General features: G+C 38.0%; 1 protein-coding gene across 1 annotated transcript; it reads right to left on the reverse strand.

The window, feature by feature from the left end:
• Positions 1–15152: 15152 nt before the first annotated feature.
• On the reverse strand, positions 15153–16475 carry LOC104439652 (stemmadenine O-acetyltransferase). Its single transcript, XM_010052679.1, has one exon. It carries the CDS (start codon positions 16473–16475, stop codon positions 15153–15155), a length of 1323 nt encoding a protein of 440 aa, XP_010050981.1.
• Between the last annotated feature and the right edge of the window lie 11094 nt (positions 16476–27569).

Raw genomic sequence — 27569 nt, forward strand, 5'->3', positions numbered from 1 at the left:
GGCCCAAACCATGTAAATTTCAAGAATTTTCATATGTCCTCTAAATGAACCGGTCCAAAATAGTTTGGGCCCAAACCATGTAAATTTCAAGAATTTTCATGTCCTCTAAGTGAACCGGTGTATAAATGTTGATATTTTAAAAGGTTAGGTCTTCAACATCAATCAAAATCCGAATTTCATGAACCGCAAAATGATCAAAGAAGACAAAAGAAGCAAAATATGTGGATTGACATGCCTTAAAATTCAGTCGAACCTCAAGGAGGGAAGGTTTAACCATTACATGAAACTCTTTCGCCCAATTCGTTCACATGTGTACCTTGATACCAATGACCTTAATGGTATTAATTTGCATCTTGATATAGTATTGAAAACTAAAGTTCGTATTTCTTTATATATTACCTTCAACTGCGTAAGAATTTCCTTTATCATTCATAATTTCTCTTTTAATTGTTGCAACTTATTGATTAATTGCTATGGTTGATCTTTGGCACACAGGAGCCATGCCAATTTCTCTGGCACCAACGAAATGAGGAATAAAGACTAGTAGAAAACTCAATTGAAAATGGATCATTATTAGGTCCACAGACGTTCTAAATTTTTTTCACATGATCTTTCACATAATTGTCAGTTTGTGGCTAGAAGGACCATTATCACATCCACATCATAAAAAAAGAAAAAAGAAATCTCACTAATTGATCTTTGTATTGGTGATATGTGGATGAATTTGATTACATAATTATTTCTACGTATATATCATCAATTCAACGGTGGATGAGAAAAACGTTTGATCTAATAAAAATCCAATAACGAACAACATGAGGAAGTAACAATGCCATGCGTCCCACGGGATACTTAATGAATCGTGGCAGATTGCTATTTGTCAGTAATAGTCTAATTCTAGAATCACGAGTGATGTCATCAAAATTGAACGTTATAGTGAAAAGTTTCAACGTGATGTGAATCCACAAGTTGGTGGAAAGTCAATTGATATGTCTTTAGGAAGCTCTTTGTCATACCCAATCATGGATACCTAAAATTTATCTTTTTTTTTTCTTAGTCTCTTTTTTTTTTTTTTTTTAAAAAAAAAGACTTTTGAAATAAGAACCCACATCCAAACCGACGTATATTATCTGATGATAAAGAGAAAACTTAACTTAGAACTTATTTGATAACTCTAAAAAGTGCTGAAAGATAATTCATTCAACATTTAATAAAATTAAGCACATTTGATAATTATAACTAGTTCTAATATAAAAGATTCAATCAAACCTAAAAAAAAAAAAAACTTAATTCACTGATGAAATTATTTTAAACTATTTAGTAGAGAAGGAATTCAGATAGGTGATAAAATCTTGTCTATTACACTGTTAAAAGCATAAGATCTACCAATAATATTCACAATTTGATGTTTGGCAAAACTCACAAAAGTTTTATAGCATACAAATGTTGACATATAAATTTATTTATAATTTTCTGAAATATGATTTATAAGAACGATATGCACGTTTTGATTGTTCTTGTCAAGATCAAAATGTTGAATCGAATCAATCTCTCTCTTACTGAGAAAATAGGTGTCGAGAGTTGACTTTTACAGCGAAGAGAAAAAGCCAAAGTACTTTGCCCCAACTATAGGGGAAAATGTTAGGTGCTCCAGCAGTGCGGTGCATTATGCTTGAGCACCATTGAGAATGGGACACTATCTCCGCAAGAAAAAGCTTTGCAAATATTTTTTTTAAAATTTTTTTCCCTAAGCCTTGCCTCCCAAAACCATCTTCTGCTGCAAATCTTTCCCATGGGAGACGAATTTCTAGAAATGATTTTAGAAATATTTTTTTGATAGAAATCTGAAATTATGCTCCTTTTTTTGGTAGATGTGACATGTGAAAGATGCTTTAGAGTTTAATATCAATGGAACATTGTCAATTGCTTTAGCTAGCAGCTAGATGTCATGACATGTAAGATGAAAACTTGAACTAGACTCATGTAATTGAAGCAAAGTCAACACAACTCAGCTATGATTCCCCCGTCAATACGAAATTCTCTTTCGGTGCGGCTCAGAAGCAATAGAAACCAGCCCATATGTTGGCCTTAGTAGTATCTAGATTCAATATTTTCAATTCAATACCGATCCCACTTGACACGAGTCGCATTTTTGATGGTGCTCAAACACCATTGTCATGGCACTACCAAAGCGCCTAATATTTTCTTGAATTGGACTTGAAAGGAGCTCTAAACGGATACTCGAGAAACTCAAAATTCAGATTGGGAATTGTTTAGTGCGACAAATCCATGGGTCAATTCCTTCTTTGAATTTTGGTCCGGTCAGTTTCATATAAATTCACGAAGAATTACAAAAATAGTCTTGTACTATTGTCCATATTCAATTTTGGTCCTCGTATCTCGTCATGTGACTAATCCCCAATCACGATTCCTGGCCGACCCTTCCATTACTGTTCTAATGTCCACGGAAAATACTAATTAGGCATTGGAGTTGAAATTGGTGTTTAACACGTGGCGTTGGTGTGGAATTAACAAAAAAATTGAGTAGAAGTTACAAAAAGGGTCCCCATCCTATTGCCCATGTTCGATTTTGTGACAAGTTTGGTTCACAAACTAATTTTTATCCTCAAGTATTTTTTTTTCCATCCAAATGCAGTTAGAATTTGCTGACTGAGTGTTGGACGTCGATGTGTTGTGTCCATATGGAATGACTATGAAAAAAAATTGATGATTGACTCCGTTTATTTTGCAGGAACTAAATAATTTGAAAATTATTTTTTATAAAAATAATCACTTGTATTACTCATAAAAATGAATAAATGAAACATATTTTGATCATGTACAAAAATACTTATACATAAATTGTTGTTGATAATACAAATATATTTCATTGACTAATTATTTCAAGCAATACAAGTTATCATTTTTAAGAAAATACTTTCAAAATCATTTATTTTTCATGAACAGTCTTAAGTTTAGAATGGTTTAAATTTGTCTGGTCTTTAGAAGCCAAGTTCCTTAAAAAAGATACTCAAATATAAACCATCTATGGAGAACTGCTACTAGGTCACTGATTTACTAAACTAAGTATAAACATGTGACTCTCTATGTTATTCTTTAGCAATTAGCTTTTTTGTTTGTAATTGGTGGACAAATAAAAACTTCTCAGAGGTCATGTTTATCAAAACGTTATCAGGAAGGCATAGCCAAATCAGGCCTCATGCCCTTCGATCGCTAATCTTCCACTCCTTCAATTCAGTAGATGTGGATTCCTTTGCCTTGTCCTCCTTCGACTTTCCCTTGGGGTTTTCCTTGGGTTTATCTTCTTCAATCATGTGGCACAGATCTCTATCTACAAGCAGAGCCTCCATCTATAATTTCCATAACTTGAAACCCATTCCTCTGAATTTCTCTACTTCAATCCATGATTGACCAGATGACGGCATCTTCCCAAGATTTGATTTTTCTGGAACCCTCTTCACCGAGAAACCCTAACCTCAAACTTGGCTCTGATTGTTAGAAGTATGCCCTAAAATTAATTAACTAATTTTTAAAAAAATTAAAGCTTCATGCATGTGCACGAAGCATAATGGTCAGCGGTTGCTGACCATTATGCACGAAGCATGGATGGTCAGCAACCGCTGACCATCATGCCAAGATCGTGCATGAGCAGTTGCTCATGCACGATCGTGTGCTTTGGACGATTAGCAACGGTTGCTGATCGTCCATTGATTAGCAACCGTTGCTGGTCAGTTTTTAGTATAAAACAATTGAGGGATGAGAGAAATGAGCTGTTGAAAAACAGAGAAAAGTGTGGGCGTGCTTCTTGTGTTTTTAGAGACATACGAGAGTAATTTCTTTTTCTGAAAAGAGAGAGCAAATTGTGTGTGTGTTCTTGTGTCTTTGAGACGCAAGAAAGAAGAACGTTATCGCGTTCGGGTCATGACTATTATACATCAAGGATACGACGGTTTGTTTCCACGTGATTGCTAGCACGATCGAAGTGGAGAATATCCGAAGGTTCTCTCTTCCGTTCGACGTTCGTTGTTGGTGTGTCCGAACTAGAGGTCCGACGCTTGTGGGACTCGAATTGTAGAACATCCGAACCGACTCGTTTCAAAGCGCGCTTCGAGAGGTAATTCGTTTAACTCCCTTTTATGATTAGATTTTTGATTAAAACGCATGAACAACACCTTAGGAGAATCATGTGTCAAATATATATTTGTTTCTGCTGCGTACTTTATGTTAATATTTCTTATACATGATTCATGAAACCCCAACAGTGGTATCAGAGCCAACCTTAGGTGTTTTTTGTGCGTTTAATTGATTTATAGTTCAAATATATTTTTGCATTCTAATGGCCAATTTACTTTTGTTAAGAGAATTGGTTCTCTTGCTCTTATGTGGCCTATAGAAGTTGATTGATTTATGTGATACATTTAATCAACAAAGCAAAAAATTAGAACTAAATCAATTTTGAATCAAAATCTGTAACTTGTTATACTTGATGTTTATATTTTGCAAATGATATGCAGAATTTTATGCATGTCTTTCAGAGCTTTAAATTTTGAATTTATGGCTCATAAGGAAGGGTGGTGATCATGGAAAAATCCCTAATTGTTGTGATTGTTGTATGGATGAATGTATGATGATTACAGGTATTCTTTTTGAGGATGTAATTTTTAAATGGAGGCTACGTCCTTCCTTTTATTTTACTTTAATTTTTCTTGATATGTAATTTTAGTATAGTTTAGTATTTCAATTGTTGATGTAAATACTACAAGAGAGGAGGAGCCATTGGAGGAGCCATTAAACCGGTGAGCTCTTTGGGCCCGGTCTTTGAAGAGTTCAAAGATTGAAGAAAAAGTGAAGAGCAGGTCCATATAATTAAAACATTAAAATGGCTAAATGGGTCTCTTTGGCTCGAGACCCATTGAACCATAATTCCATGATCACCACATAGGATAGATATTATGTGATATCTATTTATTTATTGTGTTTATGATATCGTGCATGTTAAACTGGTTAATGTGCAAAGTGAGACCGTTAATAACGACCCAAATCTCCTTACAATGAATATTAAGTCGAAACGGGTTTCGGACTCGTGGCCTTCCATCGTCGTGGTTTGATCCAATATTATAGTGGTTAACTAACCGGTTATGGATACATAGGGGTTAATTACCATTTATAATATTGGACCACTCCATTATGCATATGATGCTGTGGGGTTGGAGCCAAATGATTTCCAATAACTGTTAGGTGAGGGAATCATTTGTGTTTTCAATACTTGCATGAGACGATGGGCTAGACTTAACTATGATCATGATGCCAATAACTGTTAGGTGAGGCTTTCATGGTCTAGAGGTCGAAGTTATGATTGGGACTCGCATATGATGCGTTGAACAAGCTGGTTCACTCACTAAGTTCATAGGACACCAATAACTGTTAGGTGAGGTGGACTTTGGACTAGTGAGACTCCAATCCCCACTAGTAATCTTTACCCAACAAAGATTACCGCTTCCCATCTTAAGGAGTATGGGATTCGAATATAAATTTAGTGGGAGGATCTATTTCATTTAAAGGCCAAAATGAAATAGTTACTTTGAAAGATACAACGGCTAACAATTTATTTTCTGCAACAGATATATTATTACTCTGAAAATGGTGATCACAAACCCACTCGCTTCTATACTTGACAAGAATTGTTTGACTGGACCCAATTTCATTGACTGGGTGAGGAATTTGAGAATTGTTCTCAATTCAGAAAAAATTGAGTATGTGCTTGATGAAAAGATGCCAACCTCCTTTCCTGAGGGTGGGACCCAAGAGGAGCGTGTCACTTATGATAAGTGGCGTGATGATGACTTAAAAGTTAGGTCATATATGCTTACTTCTATGAATAATGAATTACAGAAGAAGTATGAATCTATGGAAGATGCTGCGTCGATCATTTTGCACTTAAAGGAATACTTTGATGAGAATGGTGGAACCTCTAGATATGAGATATCTAAGGCATTGTACCGTATGAGGATGGCTGAAGGATCATCTGTTAATGATCATGCTTTGAAAATGATCGGCACATTGAAGAATTGGCTAGGCTGAATCTCGTTATGGACAATGAGTTAGCTGTGGATTTGATCCTCCAATCTTTACCCGATTCCTTCTCTGGTTTTGTCCAAAACTTCCACATGCATAAAATGGAGAAAACTCTTGCTGAGTTACATAGCATGCTGGTAGTTTATGAGAAGGAAATGCATAACACGAGGCCAAATGTAGTGGCTATGGCTAAGGCTTCTTCTTCAAAGGGTAAGACCATTTTAAAGAAGAATAAATGGAAGAGGCCTGCCAAACCTGTTGTGCAACCAAAACCCATGATTAATAAAGGGAAATGTCATTACTGTGGTGTCAAAGGGCATTGGAGGAGGAACTGTAAGAGGTACCTCGTAAGCTTGAAGGTCAAGCCCAAGAACCGACCTTATGAAGGTATGGTGTCTATGCTTATTGAAACTAATCGTATGGTTAGTGCTGAATCCAGCTCATGGGTTCTAGATTCTGCTGCAACTTCACATATTTGTATGTCTTTGCAGAATGAAACAAGCGAGGATGCTAGGGCGAAATGAGATTGTCTTGACGTTTGCCAATGGAGCAAGAGTTGCTGCATTAGCTATAGGGACTTTTCATTTATGTTTGCCTTCTGGACATGTAATGGTTTTAAAGAACTGTTTGCATTACAAGAATGCTGTTAGGAACATCATCTCTATACCTCGTTTGGGTAAAGAGAATTATGAATTTTCTTTTGCTGATGATGTATGTTCTATTTATCATAATAGAATATGTGTTGGTTCTAGCTTATTAACCAACAATCTTTATACAATTACAATGTCCGGTAATGCGATTACCAATGTCAATAAGCAAAATAGAATTGATATAAATGCCATAACTAATAAACGCCCTAGAGACGGTCCAAATAAAAAGTATGTTTGGCATCTCCAATTAGGTCATATTGGAGAAGACAGAATTAACAAGTTGAGTAATGATGGATACATTGATCCTTCAAATTTTGAGTCATACTCGACTTGTGAGGCATGTCTTCTAGGAAAAATGACCAAAGCGCCTTTTGTGGGACAAAGTGCGTGAGCTGCTGACATATTAGAATTAATACATACAGATGTATGTGGACCAATTAATGAATCTGCTAGAGGTGGTTATAATTACTTCATTACCTTCACTGATGATCAGTCATGGTATGGTTATTTATACCTCATGAAGTATAAATCTGAATCCTTTGAAAAGTTCAAGGAATTCAAGGCTGAAGTTGAGAAACAAACAGGAAAATATATTAAGGCTCTTCGATCGGATTGAGGAGGTGAATACCTTAGTATCGAATTCTTGGACTTTCTTAAAGAGAATGCCATTTTATCACAATTGACACCTCCTGGAACTCCAGAACATAATGGTGTATCTGAACGAAGAAATCGTACTTTATTAGATATGGTACGATCTATGATGAGTTACACCGATTTGCCAATATCCCTTTGGGGATATGCCCTTGAGACTGCTGTATATATACTGAATAGAGTGCCGTCCAAATCTGTTCCAACTACGCCCTATGAGATATGGCATAGTAGGAAACCTAGTCTTAATCATATTAAGATTTGGGGTTGTCCAGCTTTCGTGAAAAAGCTGAAAATGGAAAAATTGGAGGCAAGATCTGAACAAGGTCGCTTCATTGGATATCCAAAGGAAACTCTTGGATATTATTTTTATTTTCATTCAAACCAAAGAATTTTGGTATGCAAGCACGCTTCTTTTTGGAGAATCAGTTCATCCAAGAAAGTGGTCTTTGGGCGGAAAATAGTCTTACAAGAAGAAAATAATGAAGTGCCAAACAACCGAGTTCAGATACCAATCTCTGATTCAGTGGGAGCTTCTGATACACAACCTCTTAGGAGAAGTGCGAGAACTTCTCGCCCACCTGCTCGTTATAGACACTCGGTTGATCATATTGAACCATTATTCATTGTGAATGATAGTGATCAACCCGGTAATCCTAAAACCTATGAGGAGGCGATGTTGGACATCGATTCGGTAAATGGCTAGAGGCCATGAAATCCGAAATGGATTCAATGTATTCCAATGAGGTTTGGACCTTGACTGACCTGCCTGATGGTATTGTACCAATTGGCTGTAAATGGATCTTCAAGAGGAAGATGAATGTTGAAGGTCAAATTGGAATTTACAAAGCACGGTTGGTGGCGAAAGGATATGTCAAAAAGAAGGAATTGATTATGACGAAACTTTCTCACCTGTGGCCATGCTAAAATCCATTCGGATTATGTTGGCTATAGCTGCACACCTTGATTATGAGATATTCCCGGATGGATGTCAAAACGGCTTTTCTAAATGGTTTTCTCGATGAGGACATCTATATGGAACAGCCACAGGATTTTGAATCCAATAGTGAAAAACAGAAGGTGTGTAAGCTTAAGAGATCCATTTATGGACTCAAACAAGCCTCCAGAAGTTGGAACATTCGTTTTGATGAGGTAGTCAAATCGTTTGGCTTCATCAAAAATCCGGATGAACCTTGTGTATATAAGAAGATCAGTGGGAGTGCAATTGCATTTCTGGTTTTGTATGTCGATGATATACTTTTGATTGGAAATGATGTACCAATGATATCATCGATAAAACTATTCTTGTCACAGAAATTCTCCATGAAAGATTTAGGAGAGGCAACCTACATTTTAGGTATCAAGATCTATAGAGATAGATCAAGACGATTGATTGGCCTCTCACAATCTACGTACATAGACAAAGTGTTAACACGGTTTAACATGCAATGTTTCAAGAGAGGATTATTGCCTTTTAGGCAAGGGATCCGTCTTTCTAAGGAGATGTGTCCTAACACTCCTGAAGAAAGAGAGCGGATGGCAAAGATACCATATGCATCCGCTATTGGAAGCATAATGTATGCTATGCTATGTACTAGACCTGATATTGCGCATGCTGTAAGTATTACTAGCAGATATCAGTCTGATCTAGGAGAAGAGCACTGGATAGCAATCAAGAATATTCTTAAGTACTTGCGAAGGACTAAAGATTTATTCTTGATATATGGAGAAGGAGAATTTAAAGTTGTAGCTTATACTGATTCCGATTTTCAATCGGATCCTAATGATTATAAGTCTACATTTGGGTTTGTCTTTACATTCAATGGTGGTGCAGTTAGTTGGAAAAGTTCCAAACAAAGCATAACGCCGATTCCACCACCGAGGCGAGTATGTAGCTGCTTCGAAGCAGCAAAGGAAGCCGCTTGGATGAAGAAGTTTATTTCTGAACTTGGAGTCGATCCTTCAATTGAGCAACCGATCACATTGTTTTGTGACAACAATGGGGCGATAGCTCAAGCTAAGGAACCAAGGTCTCACCGAAGTCCAAGCATATTGAGAGACGCTTCCATCTCATCAGAGAAATTGTTGGGAGAGGTGATATCGCCTTGCAGAAAATTGCCTCAGCAGAAAACGTGGCAGATCCCTTCACTAAGGCCTTACCTCAGTCTTCTTTTAAAAGACATATTGATAAAATGGGTTTGAGGTACCAGACAAGTTGGCTTTAGTGCAAGTGAGAAATTGTTAGATGTATGCCCTAAAGTTGCTATGTAATAGTTACATATTAGGGATTTCAGTTGTACTTTCATTATTATTATTAATGGCAATGACGTATTCATTCATTTGTCCAATTATTTTATATTAATGAATGATTCCATAAGATCAGTTGCAACTAGACCTGTTCTTGAGACGTCAAGAATATATGTGACTGGTTCATAGTTAGACTGAATCTTTAAATCGTTCCCGGTCGATGGATTATTGAGTGGATATTAATAATCCTGTTGAGGCCGGTGTGTTCTTAACTTCGCCATTAAGTATTGGATACTTAAGGGAATGATGAGTCACATGTCATTGGGTATTATGATGCCTGAGTTAGAACACAGGTGTTTGTATTAGACAAATTCACTGAACGTGATGCATATGGAACGATTAGCGACATGGAAGCTTTTAGCGTGGTCAATGTCTAATTGTTCATGCTTTGGTCTTGTGTAAATAATCCTTAGACCAGAGGCACAGTGTTAACTTGTGTATCGAACAACTATGGTTCACGGGTGCACATAATGCCGGGTCGTCGATCCGTCTTTATACTTGATGGTCATAGTTTGTTCATATACGAAGTTACACGTGTGCGCAATATGGAATCTGTCTCCTTGTTATATGCAAGGTATGATAATGATGTCCTATGCGATCTAATTGTGACACTGCATTGAAATCCTCGGCCGGGGTTGTAACCGAGAATAAATTATTTATGTCTCGAATAAAATACATGTCAATTAGATTTGTGCATATGATCGAATTAATGACTTGACAAATATTCCATGGTCTTTGTTTGATCGGGACATAGTAAGACAGAGGGATTGAATTACACTGTAGCCAAAACTGACAGGTTCATTATGTTCTTAAAGTATTCACACTATCTGGGTAGCCATGACATATTGCTAGATGTCAATCGTGGCTTGTAGGATCTAAAAGATTAATCGGGACAATTAATTCTTTTGGAAGTACTAATTTGTTAGTACAAGTCTTACTACCAGTTTAGTGATGAACCTAGGGATGTCACACACCATAAATAATTAGGATGATGTGGAACAAGAGAGAAATATTATTGCAAATGTGTTTGCAATTACTGCAATCGAATTGAGTCGATTTGAAATTAAATTAAATGAGATTTAATTTAATTTGTATTATAGTCACGAGCCTACTTGCATATGATGCACACGCATGCCCAAAGTGGATATATGTTAACATACCAAACAAGTTGGCTTTAGTGCAAGTGGGAGATTGTTAGAAGTATGCCCTAAAATTAATTAACTAATTAAAAAAAAAATTAAAGCTTCATGCATGTGCACGAAGCATAATGGTCAGCGGTTGCTGACCATTATGCACGAAGCATGGATGGCCATCATGCCAAGATCGTGCATGAGCGGTTGCTCATGCATGATCGTGTGCTTTGGACGATTAGCAACGGTTGCTGATCGTCCATTGATTAGCAACCGTTGCTGGTCAGTTTTTAGTATAAAACAATTGAGGGATGAGAGAAAATGAGCTATTGAAAAACAGAGAAAAGTGTGGGCGTGCTTCTTGTGTTTTTAGAGACATACGAGAGTAATTTCTTTTTCTGAAAAGAGAGAGCAAATTGTGTGCGTGTTCTTGTGTCTTTGAGATGCAAGAAAGAAGAACGTTATCGCGTTCGGGTCGTGACTATTATACATCAAGGATACGACGGTTTGTTTCCACGTGATTGCTAGCACGATCGAAGTGGAGAATATCCGAAGGTTCTCTCTTCCGTTCGACGTTCGTTGTTGGTGTGTCTGAACTAGAGGTCCGACGCTTGTGGGACTCGAATTGTAGAACATCCGAACCGACTCGTTTCAAAGCGCGCTTCGAGAGGTAATTCGTTTAACTCCCTTTTATGATTAGATTTTTGATTAAAACGCACGAACAACACCTTAGGAGAATCATGTGTCAAATATATATTTGTTTCCGCTGCGTACTTTATGTTAATATTTCTTATACATGATTCATGAAACCCCAACATTGATACCAGATGTTAGGATTCATTGCACAACCACAAAGAAAAAAGAGAGTAAAAGTGAGAAAGAGAATTCGAGACACAAGATTTTATCCCAGTTCACCTTTAAACTAAGGCTACATCCAGCTGAGGATTCCACTATAATTAGCATCTTCCACTTCTCTATTACATCCCTTAATTACAAGAGAAAAAGGAATATATAAATATATCAAAATAAAATATATATTTAGTTGCTATTCATGAGTCTAAGCTCAAACTGTCAATAAAATATAAAAAGATAATATATATATATATATATATATATATATCCAAATGGTATATATAAATTTGGTAGCTATTCACGAACCAAAGTCCAAACTACCAATAAATATGAGCTCATGAGTCGTAGGGGCATTGCCCCTACACAGTTGATGAGGAGTATGAATCACACCCCAACAAAATTCAATGGCCAATCGACCATCACATCACATGATTTATCAAATGATTTAATTGCGCTACTAGATGTTAAGCAAATAAATGAAGTGAGACTTAAATATAGGGCCTATTGAAATTTGATGCTTTAATATCCTTTGTCATGTACAAGTCAGAGGGGAGCGCGCATATGAAAAATTAATCAAGATGAAACTTGATTCTGATATCTTGTTGAAAGGTTTAACCCAAAACTTAATCCAAAAGAATAAGCTAATAGATGATGGGACAAAACTTTAACACTCTCAAACTCTATAAGAGTCCACTTGAAATTTAATGCATCTATACTGTCTTATCAAGAAAAAGTGAGACTGAAATTGAGGGAAATGATCATGTGCATTTTTTTTTCCGCAAGAGACTTTGACTTTAGGATCCTTTATCCTGTACGGGTTTGATGAAAAATCTTCGGTGTTTTCCAATTATGCAAGTAATCTGATCTCTATGTAGAATATTTATCCATTTTAATATTAATTTAAGTTGACATGAGGACACAATTAACCGAGATGTTAGTTAACCAATTTATTGCGGCCACGCTAGTTTGACTAAGCTTTTGATGGGATGGATAACTATCTCACACGGGGAAGATATGAAGCTACTCAGTCCACTTGCTTTGCTTGATCAAAGCAAGCAACATTGTCATGGATCGACATGCATGACACATAAGGGAACGATGCATACATAGGTAAATTCACAAAAAGACAGCTATATTTCTGTTATTCTGGGGAAAGGTTAAAGTAATTGATGTGAACAATAATAAGGTATGATGCGTGTGTGGGCAAGTAATAGCGAGAATGGGGAGGTAATGTGTATGGATGGGTATGTGTGAGGATGATTGTCAATGGGTAAAATGCAAATGTAGGATAGAATATAATCAACCACCAAGACCTTAAAGACATGCCACCAACCAAGGATGAAGATTGGGGTTGATGAAGTTCACCACCATGGCTTAAAGGACAAGCCACCCGTTGAGCATATAGGACTTTAGGATAGGAGAAACTCACCACTAAGGCTTAAAAGAAAAAGCAACAATCGAGGATAAGGCGTTTCTTGGCTCACCACCGAGGTGTAATTTACTCTCTAAGGATAGAAAGCCAAAATAGAAGCTATCAACTCCGGAAAAATATTCACTTATGTGTATTTACATTCACTAAAGTCTGCATTACAATTGAGAACTCTTCCCAATTTACAGAGGGACCAAGACATAGGAGATAGACAAACATTAAAAAGACATGGGAACTACCCAAACATTAAAGGCATGGGAACTAGAAAGCAATTGAAGACCTAGAAACTAGCAAATGCTTTAACACACATAGGAAACATGAAATGCAATAACGACATGGAGACTTGAAATCATGACTCTTCAGCCTTGTGGTTCATCTTCCAAAATTCCTCCTGCTTCGACTAGAGAATAACCATCTCAAGAGTTCAGCAAATATCCAAGGAAATTTCTCAAAATAGGCTCCCATCGATATGTTGCTGATTAACTTCGAAATTAGCAACAAAAATGGTGAATTGCTAACTTAATATTTGAATGACAAGGGAAGAATTAATAATCCCTTAATAATTGATAACCTGGTTGATAGTCTTCTCATTGACGATTTCATTCTCGATGCACTGAAAAAGTTATGACCGAAATCTGCCTTATCTTGAATGAACATTAATTGTGTTGAGTTCGGTGATGGAGCTAAGTCGAATGCTCCCACATCAAGGTAAAAAGCAAGGTGAATATCACCAAAGTGAAGGTTCGTATACCCTTTTTGGAGTCACCGATAAAGAAATTTAGGAGGAATCTAAAAGTTGACAAAGTGTCGTTGTTGAGTAGCTGGAAGGAGACGTTGGTCAAAGCATGTTAATTGGACATATTTTTTTGACATCTATTGGAGTATGATGGATGAGTTTTCTTATGGATTTTTTGGGTGAAAAAGAAGCAGGTTTAGCAAAGACGGAACATGGACTTTACAAGAGGCAGATGAATACTAGAGATCTTCTCATCTTCATTGAGGACAACAACCTCATAAAATAATAAAAAGACACGGATTTACAAAAAGGGATAGGGGAGTCCAGAGTAAAAGGAGCATCGATACATACAAGAGTATTAATTTCGGAGGGTTCTGTAATCTGTCATGATAGAATGGATCTTCCTCTCAACACTAAAGCACTATAATCTTAGCTAAAGGGATGGCGACCACTACTAGCCTTCTTTTGAATTCCCCCTAGATTTGCTATGCAAGTTGCACTATTAAGTTAATTGCTTAAAAAATGGGACTGACATTCGCGTTGTTGGCTTAAATTGACGTAATTTATAACGCTATCTTGAACTTAGTCGGTATACGTATTAGGTGTTTTGACCGTTAGTGTCTGTTAGTAGATAATTATGTGGTAAAATAATTAGTAAGTAAGTTTTAATAGGAAAATACTCGACAGATTTAGAAATCTTACTAAAATCTATTTACTAAGTGCCATAACTAGCTTCGATTGGGTATTGACATAAATTAAATATGCATTGAATCGTTGGCTTTATTGAAATACCCAAATATAATTGCCACATTAGTTAATAAATTTTTTCATTAAGATTTCTTTATATATGCATAGCATTGCTCGTTTTATTATTGGATTTTATGACCGCAATACCCTTAAGATATTTTTTAACCTTGGATTAATGTGCTTTGATATTGCAAAAAAGATATATTTAATTTTTATCATGGTGTTTGACTCCGTTATTTACTCATTTTGAATATTTTATAGCTTGAAAAAAACACGTTCAAGACACATGTTAACAAAATTACACATATTACAAATCGTATTTCTCCATTTCAACAAGGTTTTCCAGGAAAAAAAAATGTCCATAGATATAACAAGAAAATCAAGGCATATGGAACTTTAAACATACTTTCATTTGCAGTTCTAATCACACATGAATAAAACCATTTAAGCAGTTTATGACATCTAACAAAGCAAACGAACATATGAAACCTCGAATCAATCAAATCGACAAGCAAACCATAAGGGACGATAATCTTCATCGGTCGCACTTCTCATGATCACAGGCTTAGCGAAATGAACTGTAGCAACTCATCGTTGCGGTCGAACTCGATCATGTCGTGCTCGTGCAATGTGATCCAAGCTTCGATCCCATTCCCGCACCTCGTTCCCATTAAAAACACCATATTTCCTATCGGAAAACCGGTGGTGCACAGCCAAGTGGGCCTTCCCAAGCCGAAATCCACCTCGTAGAAAGGAAAATTCACCCAACTGCTGAACCCGTAGAACTCCATCTTTCCCCCAGACGACTCCGCCAACTTCCGTGCCGCCTTGAGGCTTTCGTAGGCCTTTTCCAATCCCCTCTCGCCTTGAAGCACGCTCAAATACTCGCCATCAATTGCCCTTATTGATTTCCTGAGACTGCCTGCAAAGTCCTGCAATTCAACTCCCTTGTTTGTGTCTATCAGTGGTGCAACAGTGGCCCGCCACAGATTGCCAAGGGCATGCTCAGGCAATGGTTGTGGCCTCATCCTGCTTCTGATGTTCACCACGTGGGCCGCTACTGATGAGGGATACTTCTCGTTCCACTCTGGCCTTTTCCTCGCTGCCTCCACAGCGGATTTCCAAATTAGGGCGGTCACTGCCTCGACGCGAGTAGGAGTTGCACTACCAAACCTGGCCCGGAGCCTTGCCAAGCTCTCACCGTCGAAACGAAACCTCTTGGTCAAAAGCTTCTCTCTGCTGGTGAATCCGTATGGCATTTGGAAGTTTACGTCCTTTGGTGGGAAGAGCTCAGATGCTTTCAAGAAGGGAGTGATGAGGCTAGCTTTGCCGTTGATGCCATTGAGGGCAATTTCCGACCATGCAGTGAGGAAAGCAGAGACTGACGCAGCGTCAGCAATCTTATGAGACATGCAGATGCCGATCCCGATGCCGCCACAGTCAAAGAAGTTGGCTTGGACCCCTACAATGACTTGTTCCTCAATGTTGGGAACAACTTTGTCTGAAGAGAACGGGAGGAATTGCTGCAGCTGATTCATGTCCGGGTTCGACAGAACTTCGGACAACTCGAAGCGAGCTTTTGCCTCCAAATAGAGTGCCCCCTCGTCGTTGCAATCGATGGCAGTGTTGCCTTTCATCCTTCCGCCTAGAGGGTAGAAGAGGGAAAGCGCCTGCGAAAGCGAAGTTTTCAAGTTTCCAGTGACGGAGGCAGAGTTCGCTGCCACCTCGTTGTTGGAAGCCGAGTAGAACAGGATGACCGGAACCCAAAACGGGGGAGCCAGTTGGTCAAGGAGACAGAGCTTGAAGTCCCTGAGGTGAGATGGAGTTGGAGAGGAAGGCTTGATGGTCTCAGTGGAGACAACCTCAACTTTCATGGCCATGTTTTGTTGGAAATTGAGAGATTTGACAGTGGGCTTTTGAGATTCTTTCAGTAGAAAGTGTGCTTCTTTGGTGCTTTTTAATTGCAAGATCTTGTTGTGTATATATAGAAAAAAGAGAGGAGAAATTTGCAATTTTTGGATCATAGGCTGCGTCATAGGCTGCATCATGGCTAAATAAATAGTACATGCCGGTCTCTTGTGGGAGCTTACATTTTGAAGGATAGAGCAGATATAATGTAAAACCTAATTTGAAAAATTTCTCAAGCTTCTTTATTTGATATAAAAATATCATATAATTGTACACTTACTCTTCTTCTATAAAATGATTGGCAAAGTTAATCGCACAATGCTTAAAACATATTGGATCCATATTCTTTTCACTGAATCCAAGTGCGTGTGTACATATCCTTAATTCCTCAATCTATTCAAAGATAGGTCATCCATGCCAAGATTATTGATTTTACAAGGAATTGTTTGCTTGCAGCGTGATTATTACCAATTGTGTTAAAGAGACATTGTATAAGAACTTTCGTACTATTTGACATACCTGGTCGGGAATATAATTTGGGGATTGGGATCTCTCAGGCGTAAATAAAAAATTTTGGATTTTTATGAAGGGTAATTTAGGCATTAAGAAGGCCTATTCATTCATGAAAAGCCTAATCAAAAGCTAACAGAGTAACGTTTTATTTGCTTAGTAATTCTAGCCTTGCCCTAGCATTATATGGTTATTTATTTATTTATTTTTGTTGTTTGGGGAGGGGGGTGGTTGGTTGAACCCTTGCCAATCGTTGGAAGAATTGTCTTCAATTCATACCATCCTGAGATCGCCGCAAATCTACGAGCCTGGATCTCATTGAGATTTCCTCACAAATGAGAAACTTGAATTTGAGAGAATATAATAATTGAATAGGGGAGTTTTGGAATGAGTTATCCTGTTAAAAACAAGCCAATGTACCCTTTCTTTACTGAAAATTTGATTCTTCCTCTTTTTTTCTCAAACCTCTCAAAGTCCTGACGTGTCACGGGGCGATCTCAATATGGAATCATTAGCTTTTTCATGCTTCAGGTAACGTTTTATTTTCAACTGAAAGAGAACTTCATTCAGTTCGAATTTTTCTTGCATCTTTGATTTCGTAGAAGAGTCTCATTGCCCCCTACACATCCTTTGATCTTTTCTTCGAGGCGGGGCTGATCTTTTCCTTTCCTCCTCTCCCCTTTCAGCTTCTATGGTTTATCAAACGGTGGCATCCTGGTTTGATCGGGTCCAATTCACTTCTATCACGTCTGGAGGTGTATCATCAGCAGATTGCTCGGTTCCAGACAGTTAAGTCATGTTGCGAGCCCACTCAATAAGCATGGCCCAAAATTCATGGGTGGTAGCTGGATAGACAGCGAGAAAAAAAAACTTTCACTGGCTACATTCTTTAATGAAGAAGACTTTCCTCTCATGGCATTGAAAGGGAGTTGCATGAAGACAACCGAGAAGAAAAATTCCTTCCCCGCACGCATAAATCAAGGGGGGTTTCGTCTTGTCAAAGATGAAGGAAGATCTCCTTCAATTATGGCTTGTCATGATGGCCACACGTGAATGATAAGGGAGCCCATGCGGTAGATGGAAAAGAGAATGGCAAGAAAGTTGCAATGATGGCTTGTGATTATTCATGATGGCCATTCACTGTGACTTTCTTCTCTTTCATGGTAAACCTCTCTATATAAGAAGAGGAGTTCTCGTCTGGAGAATACATGCGAAGTTAGAGCATGAGGATGAGGAATAGGTATCTCTGAACACCCTGTATTTTGTGCAGTATATTTACATCCATTTTGAGTGTTTTAAGTTAGACTAAACACTGTAGATTTAGGGTGTGAATTATAGGACTAGAAAACACTTGAGCACGAGTGATTGTAACTCTAAAATTATTCGTTTTATAGTGAATTATTTGCGAACTCTTCCTGTAAACATAGATTCTGACATTCGAGTTGAATTACGTAAATTTTTTTTGTCCTTTATTGTTCTTTGTATTATTGTCCCTTATAATTTAGTGTCATGATATAATTACGAAAATCGGGTTGGTGTGACAACACAGACCGAGTGTCCATCTTTGCAGGAGTGTCGGCCATCATTTTTAATATCTAGGTGAATTTCATCAGGATCTGCTTGAAAGCGAGAAAGTGGATGTCGCCAGCCGTCTGAGGAATTCTCTTGTGCCATTCGTATCTCAAACTTCTTTGGAGCTATGCTTTAGAAGCTGTTAAATAAAAAAAACATAACTCACAAGTCAAAAATACAAATTTACCTGGATGAAGATCTATATAACATTCAGAATGATATAATACAAGTAAAAGCGGTGCTGAAGCCGGGGTAGTGTGCATATACATAGCTTGGAATCCCCTCTCCACAAAATGTCCAACTTGTCATATTCAATTCTGTGAATCTCCCTCACGTAGCCCACAGTCAAGTATGTATTCGCCTCATTAGCGAATGACCCTGAAGAGCTAGGAACTTCCCTTTGCAGTGTTCATTTTATGTACCAAACTCCATGCGCTCGACGAAAGTGCCAAAACTGGCTATGGGGCGGAGGTTCTCGCACTAAATCGGGCGGCGTTCGCATCGTGCATCGAGCATCGAGTGCTTTAATGTCTTTCCCATCACCATGATCTCATTCCCATTTGGACCGCTTTTCTTACCCCCATACTTTCGTAATATAGAAGGAGCGCAGCTGTGATCCCTTCCACTTGCTGTCCCCGGTCGAGTACAGCAGACAAAAGAAACGCAGAATGTCCATGTTGTTGGTGAGAACTGGGCAACAATTCATCAAGAATTAATCCAATCCAGAATCAATTTCTTTCCTAAAACTAAACTGACCAAAACCGACATAACCCTAGCCACAACCAGCAGTATATTCCAGTAACATAATGTGACATCCCAAATTTCACCGACCTTCATTAGTGTAATAAGAATCATTAGGAACTTAGATTAATTTAGATTGGGCCAGAAAGTGAACCCGATGGACCGTGAGGAATGTGTGGGCTCGAGAAGTAAGTGGGCCACATGAATTTTAGAATTGGGTTTGATAAGCCGAATGGAAGAGTTGGGCTTGGGCTTAGCTTAGAGCAGGCCAAGATTTAGAATTGTTAGACTGATAAATTTAGTTTAGTGGGCTGGATTGTTATAGATTGAGACTGTTGGGCCAGAGGCGGATATTTAGGCTCGAGCGATTTTATTTTCTATTTAGTTTATAGATTATAGTTATGATAATTTGATTAGTGATAGTAAATGCTAATATCAATTTTTAACTTTAGCATTTCTTGTGATGAATTCTCTATAGACTAACACTAAATAGTTAATATGTCATATAATTTCATAACTTTATATGATTATAATATAATTGAAATCTAATCGAAAGGGAATTAAGTGAAAAACATTAGATACAAGTAAACCGACTAACGACATGGATTAGAGATTAATTAAGATCGAGTGACAAATGGCGAAAGAGATCATGCATGGAAGCCACGACACCCCCTCCTCTCTTTGCATCACCCATGGTTTTCCATCCCTGAAAACCGAAACCTAACAAACTCAAAAGACATAATCATTAGCAAAATCTCATGATTAGGCTACCCTAGGGATTAGACTTGTAGATCTATTCCCCTCTTAAATTTCAAAATTCCTCTCTTTTTCTCCAAAAAACCCGAAACCCATCTTCTTCTTCTTCTCGTTTTCTCTCTCGGACGAGCAGCAACAAGTGAGAGAGAGAGTTCTTGCGAGAGGGCAAACGGCGAGAGGAGAAGAGGAGAGAACGATCATCCTCTACCTTGCACGTGCTACCGCCGTTGACGCCGTTTGCGTTCGCCGCCGTTGAGCTGCATTCAAAGACCCACGAGCTTCCCGTTCGGTTTTTCGATTGAGCTTAGGAGTTGAGGCAAATAGAAGTTCATCAATCTATGTGATGTAGTGCTGTTGCTGTCTAGTGTAGTGCAATAGACTTGAGGAAGGGTTGAGATGAAAACTGAATGCCAATCTATGGAGGATTGAATGTGAAGTTGCTGTTTTGTGTTGGACTGAACTTGATGAGTACTAGATTGAGTTAGACATCTAGATATAGTCATATGAATGTAAAAACATGAAGATAGAAGTGTACCTATTGAAAACAGTAAGCTGTTTCGTAGAGAATAGCTTGACCTTCAATGATTATGTGATTTTTCTGTAATTTTCTAGATAGAATTGGACTTCGAATCCTTAATGAAAGTTGTAGGACATATCCTTAGGAATAATATATCAAAATTTGAGAATAAATGGACAAGTTTTGGTTGGTGAAATGATTTTTCTTGTAAATGTTAAATCTGGAAATTATTACAGAGTGTTAGTAAGGAATATCGAAATTATTGCTCTTGATATACAATGAATCTGACTTAGTGTTTTTCATAAAACGTTTTCCTTTAGATCTTGTTTACAACATATCCAAATTTCAGAATTTTCTGAGTTCATTTAGGGGGTTATTTCGAAATTTTAATCAAAGCTGCATATTTTGGTTTTTAAGCTGTTTTACTCCGACTTTGCTCAACTGATTTCAAAAGTGAATGCATCTTGGGTTGTTATGTGACATGATGATACATGCATTGGCATATTATGCAATATTGAGATGTGATGAGACTCAAGAGACATTTTGTCATTGCATTGAAAAGTGTTTTTGGAAATTAATATGTTAATTGTTGCCATTGGACCCTTGGGTCAATGATGCCCCAGGAGTCAGGATGCCCAATGGTTCGAATGAGTCGATGCCATTTGGATGCCTGGTTGTATTTTGAATACATGCCCAGAGGTTTTTCCCTGGGAGTTTTGGGATGCTCGGTGGTATGCTTGTCGGTACGTAATTCCGGATGGCTAGGGTAACCATTTTCATGGGAGGCCCTCAAAGTTCCTCCTGATGCCAGGTGGGGTGCGAGATGCCCGGAGGTGTGTGCCGGATACCCGGAGGTGTGTGCCAGAGGTTTCGCGATGCCAAGGTTGGGTGCGGAATTTCATAAGGATGCAAATATTAGTCCTCTGGGGTAATGAAACCTTTTGAATGATAACACGGATGATTATATTAAGTGTGAGTGTGGTTTGGTTATGGGACTAAATTGTATGGCATGAAATGAGACGTGTCATTACAGTTTGGCCCTATGATTGGGACTGGTGTAACTGGACACGATGCATTTGAATCTTTTGAAATTGCATTCACCATGCATGAAAGGATTTCATGATTTTGATGTATATTGATCCATTGACTATCTGATTTTGTCTATCATGCATGAGTCTAGATATTGATGGTACTGCTTGATATAGCTTGATGAATCTTTTATTGCTGAGTGGTTGTACTCACTCCTTTTGGGGACTGACATTTCAGACTAGATAAGATGCCTCTGTTGTCACCGCCATCGGCAAATGGACCGAGTGGTTGGATATGACCGTGAGGAGGAGGACAGCAAAGGAATGAATTTTTGGACGCCGACACTTATCGATGGACTTTAAGTATACGACTATTATAAAAGATGTTGATTATCTTTTGATACATAGCCGGGTATAGAAAACCACGGTGTTTTTGATGTACCGACTCATGATGTCCATCTGGTTTATGTAAATAAAGGTGTTCAGCTTTAACTTATATAAAGTTTTAGTTGGTCTGCATCGCTTTAATTTCAGGACGGGGAGTTGATGGATACGCTTCCGCCATATTTCTGCGCAGGGACTGATCTAAAAGATATAAACCCCCAGGAGTTATGGGCCTATTATGATTCTATGGTATCAGAGTGATATATTATCAGGACAAGAGAAAGGTAAGCACACTGTGGCGACCTCAACGGATCCAGGGCCGTTCGAGGGGTGCTACACATAACCTCAAAATAAGTAAATATCATGTTGACATGTTACAAAGAGGCAGCAAGGACAAGACTAGGATATTTACGTGGAAAACTCGATGCAGTAAAAACTCGGACCACTCAAATTTTTTTTACCGATCATCAAGAATAGTAGGATACACAAAGATTTTGTCTAGTCACCATCAAAGACTCAACACCAACAATACAACAATATTTCATCACTATGAAGGTGGATTAATATAAATGGAGTTAAAAAATCTTACTATGGTTGAAGATTATGAAAGATAACTTGGAGAAGTTCTCAACAAATGAAATCAATCAAATTAAAGGTCTCAGCTCACGAACAATATACTAAAACTCGAATTAATTTTGATCATGTTTGGCCGTCAAATCTTTGAAGCCATTGCCTCTTTGTCTTCTTCTTGTGCATTCTCTCTCTCTCTCTCTCTCTCTCTCTCTCTCTCTCTCTCTCTCTCTCTCTCTCTCTCTCTCCACTCTTCTTTTTCTTCTGCACAAACATGCCTTCGTTTCTTCTTTTGCATTTTGACTTTAACTTTTTGTTTATGTTAGTTAAGCCCCACAAAGAGGTAGACCTAGCCAACAAATCTCATCCTTCACCTCATGTGGAAAAATCCATCGCGCCCTCTTTGTTTTTACAAGAGTTAAGTTTCATCATGGGCAATGCTTTAGTCATCATGTTAGATCCATTATAGGTGGTGTAGACTTTCTCAAATAGAAAGAGTTTACCTTTTAATTTTTCTCAAATCTAATGATATTTTGCATCAATATGCTTTGATGTTGAATGCAATGTCAAATTATTGCTAAAATAGATAACATTTATACTATCACAATACAAAAGAATCTTCTCTTGCTTCATGTCCAACTCTTGTAGGAATTTTTGCATCCATAAGAGTTCCTTATCTCCTTCGGTAATTCCAATATATTCTGCTTTAGTCGTTAAGAAAATAACACATTTTTGCATTCTTAATTGGCACAAAACTGTTCCACTTGCAAAACTCATTGTTAAATTATTCTCAAGTCAAAGCTTGTATAAGATGTGCTTACTTCTAATTCAAGGTGGCCGTGAGAGGGAACAAAATAAGGGGTATACTTGTCTTTGTAATATTGAAGTCTTCTCCTTTAATAGTCCCATAGTGGGGGCTAGAGAAAAGAGAACAAAAGGAAAACAAATATATGGTTTCTTGGCTTAGCCCTAGGTTTCCCTTTCATTGAAGAAGTGGTTTGCAAGAGTGGGTTCTTTAAGTGCACAAAAGCTGCACAAGAAGGTCAGAGGTTTCAAGGAGAGAGCATAGTAGCTCTCCTTGAGGGATCATCTCACAAAGAAGGCAACCACACAATGAGCTCTTGATGTAGAAGAGCGAATGGAGAACAAAAGTGAAGAAGATGTCTATAGTTCTTGTTTCTTTGGCCATACGGATGTGTCTTAGACATTGTGATTTGTGCCATGAGTTTTATATCCATTTGAGTTGTTTATTTGTGAATGACTTGGGTTTGGGTATAATTTAGATGTAGGAAATATTTGAGCGTGTGAGTGATTGTAATATGGATTCTCTGATTATAGTGAATTATTATCGATAGCTCTCCTTGTAGATGTAGATATTGACATTCGAACCGAACCACGTAAATCTTGAGTATCCTTTACTGTTCCTCATTTATTTTCTCTAATTCTCTCATGTTGACATAAATTGTAAGATCCCAATTAAATTTCACATTAATATTACAACAATTGGTTTCAAAGTTTGATGATAAGATTTTTTGGATTTTGTTTTGGGGCTTTTACTTGTTTGATTAATATTTGGAAATTCAGTTATTGCAATTATGTCGACAACAAAAGTAGAAATTGAGAGGTTCAATGAGAGGAACCACTTTGGGTTATAGGGTGTTAAGATGGAGGCACTAGTAACAACTCTAGGTTTGATCAAAGTATTTAAAGGGAAGAATAAATTGCTCGAAATAATGAAAGATGCTAAAAAGGACGTGCTACTAAGGAAGGCAAAACGTATAATCCTATTGAACTTGTCAAATAAGGTGTTAGTAGAGGTAGTCGAGGAGCAGGATGCTACAACGTTGTGGGCAAAACTACAGGGACTTTATGTGATAAAGGGTTTGAACAATCGTGTGTACATATTGAAGAGGATGTTTTAGTTTCGATATACTTAAGGTACATCAATCGGGTCCCACCTAGATGAGTTGATAAACTCATGAAGGATTTAAAGAATGTTGGTAAAATTCTCAAAGTGAAAAACAATGCATGATGTTGTGAGCTTCCTTACCATAGTTATAGGAGCACTTTACTAATTCATTACTACAAGGGTATACTATGATTACCTTGGAAGAGGTAAAGTCCACTTTGTTTTATAAGAAGTAGCAGAGAAAGTTGCGTTATGATGGCTTGATGCAAAATATAGCACGAGGATTATTGATTCAAGGTAGTGATCAATGTCAGGGGTCTTGTAGCAACAGAGGTTAAAACAAGTCAAAGTTACGCCACAAAATGTCCAAGGGACGCATGAAGTGATTTTTGTGCCACAAAGAGGGGCATATTAGGAGAGACTATTCAAAGTTGAGAAATAATGGTGACAAACAAAATGCCACAAAAAGTGTGATGAATGTTGCCAAGAAGAGAACCGATGATGCAGAGGCTATCTTGTGTGTGATTACTAGTTCGTCATGAGATGAATGGGTGTTAGATTCGAGATGTTCTTATCATATGATGACTCATAAAAACTAGGTTACTACTTACAAGACTGCAGATAGTGGTAGAGTTAGAATTTGAAGCCTATAAGGTTGTGGAGATATGGACAGTTAGGATTCAGATACATGATGGGGAGGTGCACACATTTATAGACATGAGGGACGTACCAAAGCTCAAGAAGAACTTTATTTCTCTAGGGACACTCGATGACATCGGGTATAAGTATGCCGCTGAAGGTGGAGTATTGAAGATCTCTTGAGAAGTCATGATAGTGATGAAAGGTAAGAAAATGAATACTTTCTATCATCTATTGAGAGAGACCGTGATAGAAGTTGTTGTAGTTTCATTAGGTGAGTTAGACTTTAACTTGACTTATCTATTGCATGTACTCTGAAGGCACCTGAGTGAGGCAAGTATGACAATGTTAGGTAAAAGGAGGTTGTTAAAGGGTCAAAAGATATGGAGTGAAAGGCTATCGGCTATGATACACTGATCCCAAATCACTTGGTTTTCCAATCAGCAGAGATATGATCTTTAATGAGATTGCAATGCTTCAATAGAGGAGTCTTGAGACATTATCAACAAAGCAGATGGATTGTGGTGTCGATGTTAAGGTGAAGTTTCAAGTGGAGGCTCTAGAGATCTTAGAAGTAACAAAGATTGAGATTAGAGATGAGGCAACAGTTCCTAAATTCAATAATACTGAACAACTAGCACTACGCAACACATTATAGTTTGAACAAATAGAAACGGTTAATCAAATCATTAGTACATTATAGTTACACAAATATTGCTTATGCATTGACTGTAGGTGACGAGGTGGAGATTGATGAGCCTTCATCTTACTCTAAGGCGATGGCTAATACTAGGTCGTTGTAGTGGCTAAGAGTTATGAGAAAAAAGATGGAATCACTCGTTCAAAATCAAACATTGGAGTTGGTCAAGATAACCAAGAGCAAGGAGATTATCAAAAGTAAATGGGTTTATTAATGGGTTTATAAACGGAAGGAGTGTCACGCCCCGATCCTCGAATATGTGCCCATCCCTCACTTGGTCGATTAATAGTGACGTTCTAGGACGCATCGTCGACCCTTTTTAATTTGATATGCACACGTGGAAGCATATAATAATCCCCAAACAATAAGACATTTGGGATAGAAAAGTAGGGCTATATTTTTCACATCTGAAAACCGCAACCACACTTTTATACAAGGCAAACCACATGATATATATTACAATACTATTTGTTAAAGGCTGAACTATCACACATCAGTTCTCGACCTAGGTTTGCAAACAAGATGAGATCTCAGTTCTTATCCAGGTCGTACTCAGGATCCTCCTCAGGATCCTCCTCTTCTTCATAATCTTCTTCATTTGGCTCCTCATCAGGGTCTTCTAGCAAGTAATCCTCCTCTTCAAGCCCTTCTTCTTTAGGCTCTTCCACCTCTGGCCATTTCCACTCCTGATCCTCCTCCGGTCCCTCCTCTTGCTCGACTATCTCCCTTAGCATGCTCCAGTTGGAGTTTGTTGTTGATGGCTAGAGGGAATCGTGATTGCTCTCGAGCTTAGGGTCTTTTGCATCCACTACCGATCCATCCTTAGGATCTATCGTCCCTAGCCCGAATGCTACCTTGAGGACATACAAAGTCACATCGCCTTCCGAGACGGGACATTCTCTTCGCCCATCATGGTAGTGATGATACCACGATCGATACTCATGAGGCACCAGGTCATTTCTACTCACATCAACCCAAACCTTGGACTTTATCAACACATACTCTAGCCCTTTTGGGTGGGGGTGTATCGGAAACTGATACGCTACCTCGGTGATCTCTTCAGGGATACCAAAATGCATAGGAGGACGGGAAGGTGGAGGTGCTGCCATCTGAGGGCCTGAAATGGTTATACAATAACCACTGAGACAATGTCTTAGTAGTATCTAACCCCTAAGACCCGATTAGTAAACAAATACACTATGGGCTGCCTATGCACACACAGGTCGAAGGACTTATCTTAGCCTCAGATTCCACCTGCAAATTAGTGCAATTCAAATAGGCACCTAAGCAATCATAGATCAATATCTTGATCAATCGACCTAGTGGATTACATGTCAATTACACCATCCCTCAGTCATTTCCATCCATACTATACAACTCCCAGTATAATATACCTAGTCACCTTACTATGTGTATTCTCTAAAGTGCCATTTTCGCCAAGGTGATATAAACAATTTACGTACATGCTCTTGAGTATCGTTTTCACCGGGGTGATATACTTAATCACAGAGCCAATATAAGCAATTTATGCGCATGCTCTTGGGCGTCGTTTTTGTCGGGATGATATACTTAATCACAGAGCCAATATAAACAATTTACGCGCATGCTCTTGGGCGTCGTTTTTGCCAGGGTGATATACTTCATCATAGATCCAATATAAACAATTTATGTGCATGCACTTAGGTGTCGTTTTCGCCGGGGTGATATACTTCATCACCGAGCCACGCACTAACTATATCT

The sequence above is a fragment of the Eucalyptus grandis genome, chromosome 3, assembly GCF_016545825.1.
Source record: "Eucalyptus grandis isolate ANBG69807.140 chromosome 3, ASM1654582v1, whole genome shotgun sequence".
Taxonomy (NCBI): Eukaryota; Viridiplantae; Streptophyta; class Magnoliopsida; order Myrtales; family Myrtaceae; genus Eucalyptus; species Eucalyptus grandis.

What these genes read in the sequence shown, in the direction of transcription:
- LOC104439652 (XM_010052679.1), bottom strand. Translation starts at nt 16,475, where the DNA reads ATGGCCATGAAAGTTGAGGTTGTCTCCACTGAGACCATCAAGCCTTCC.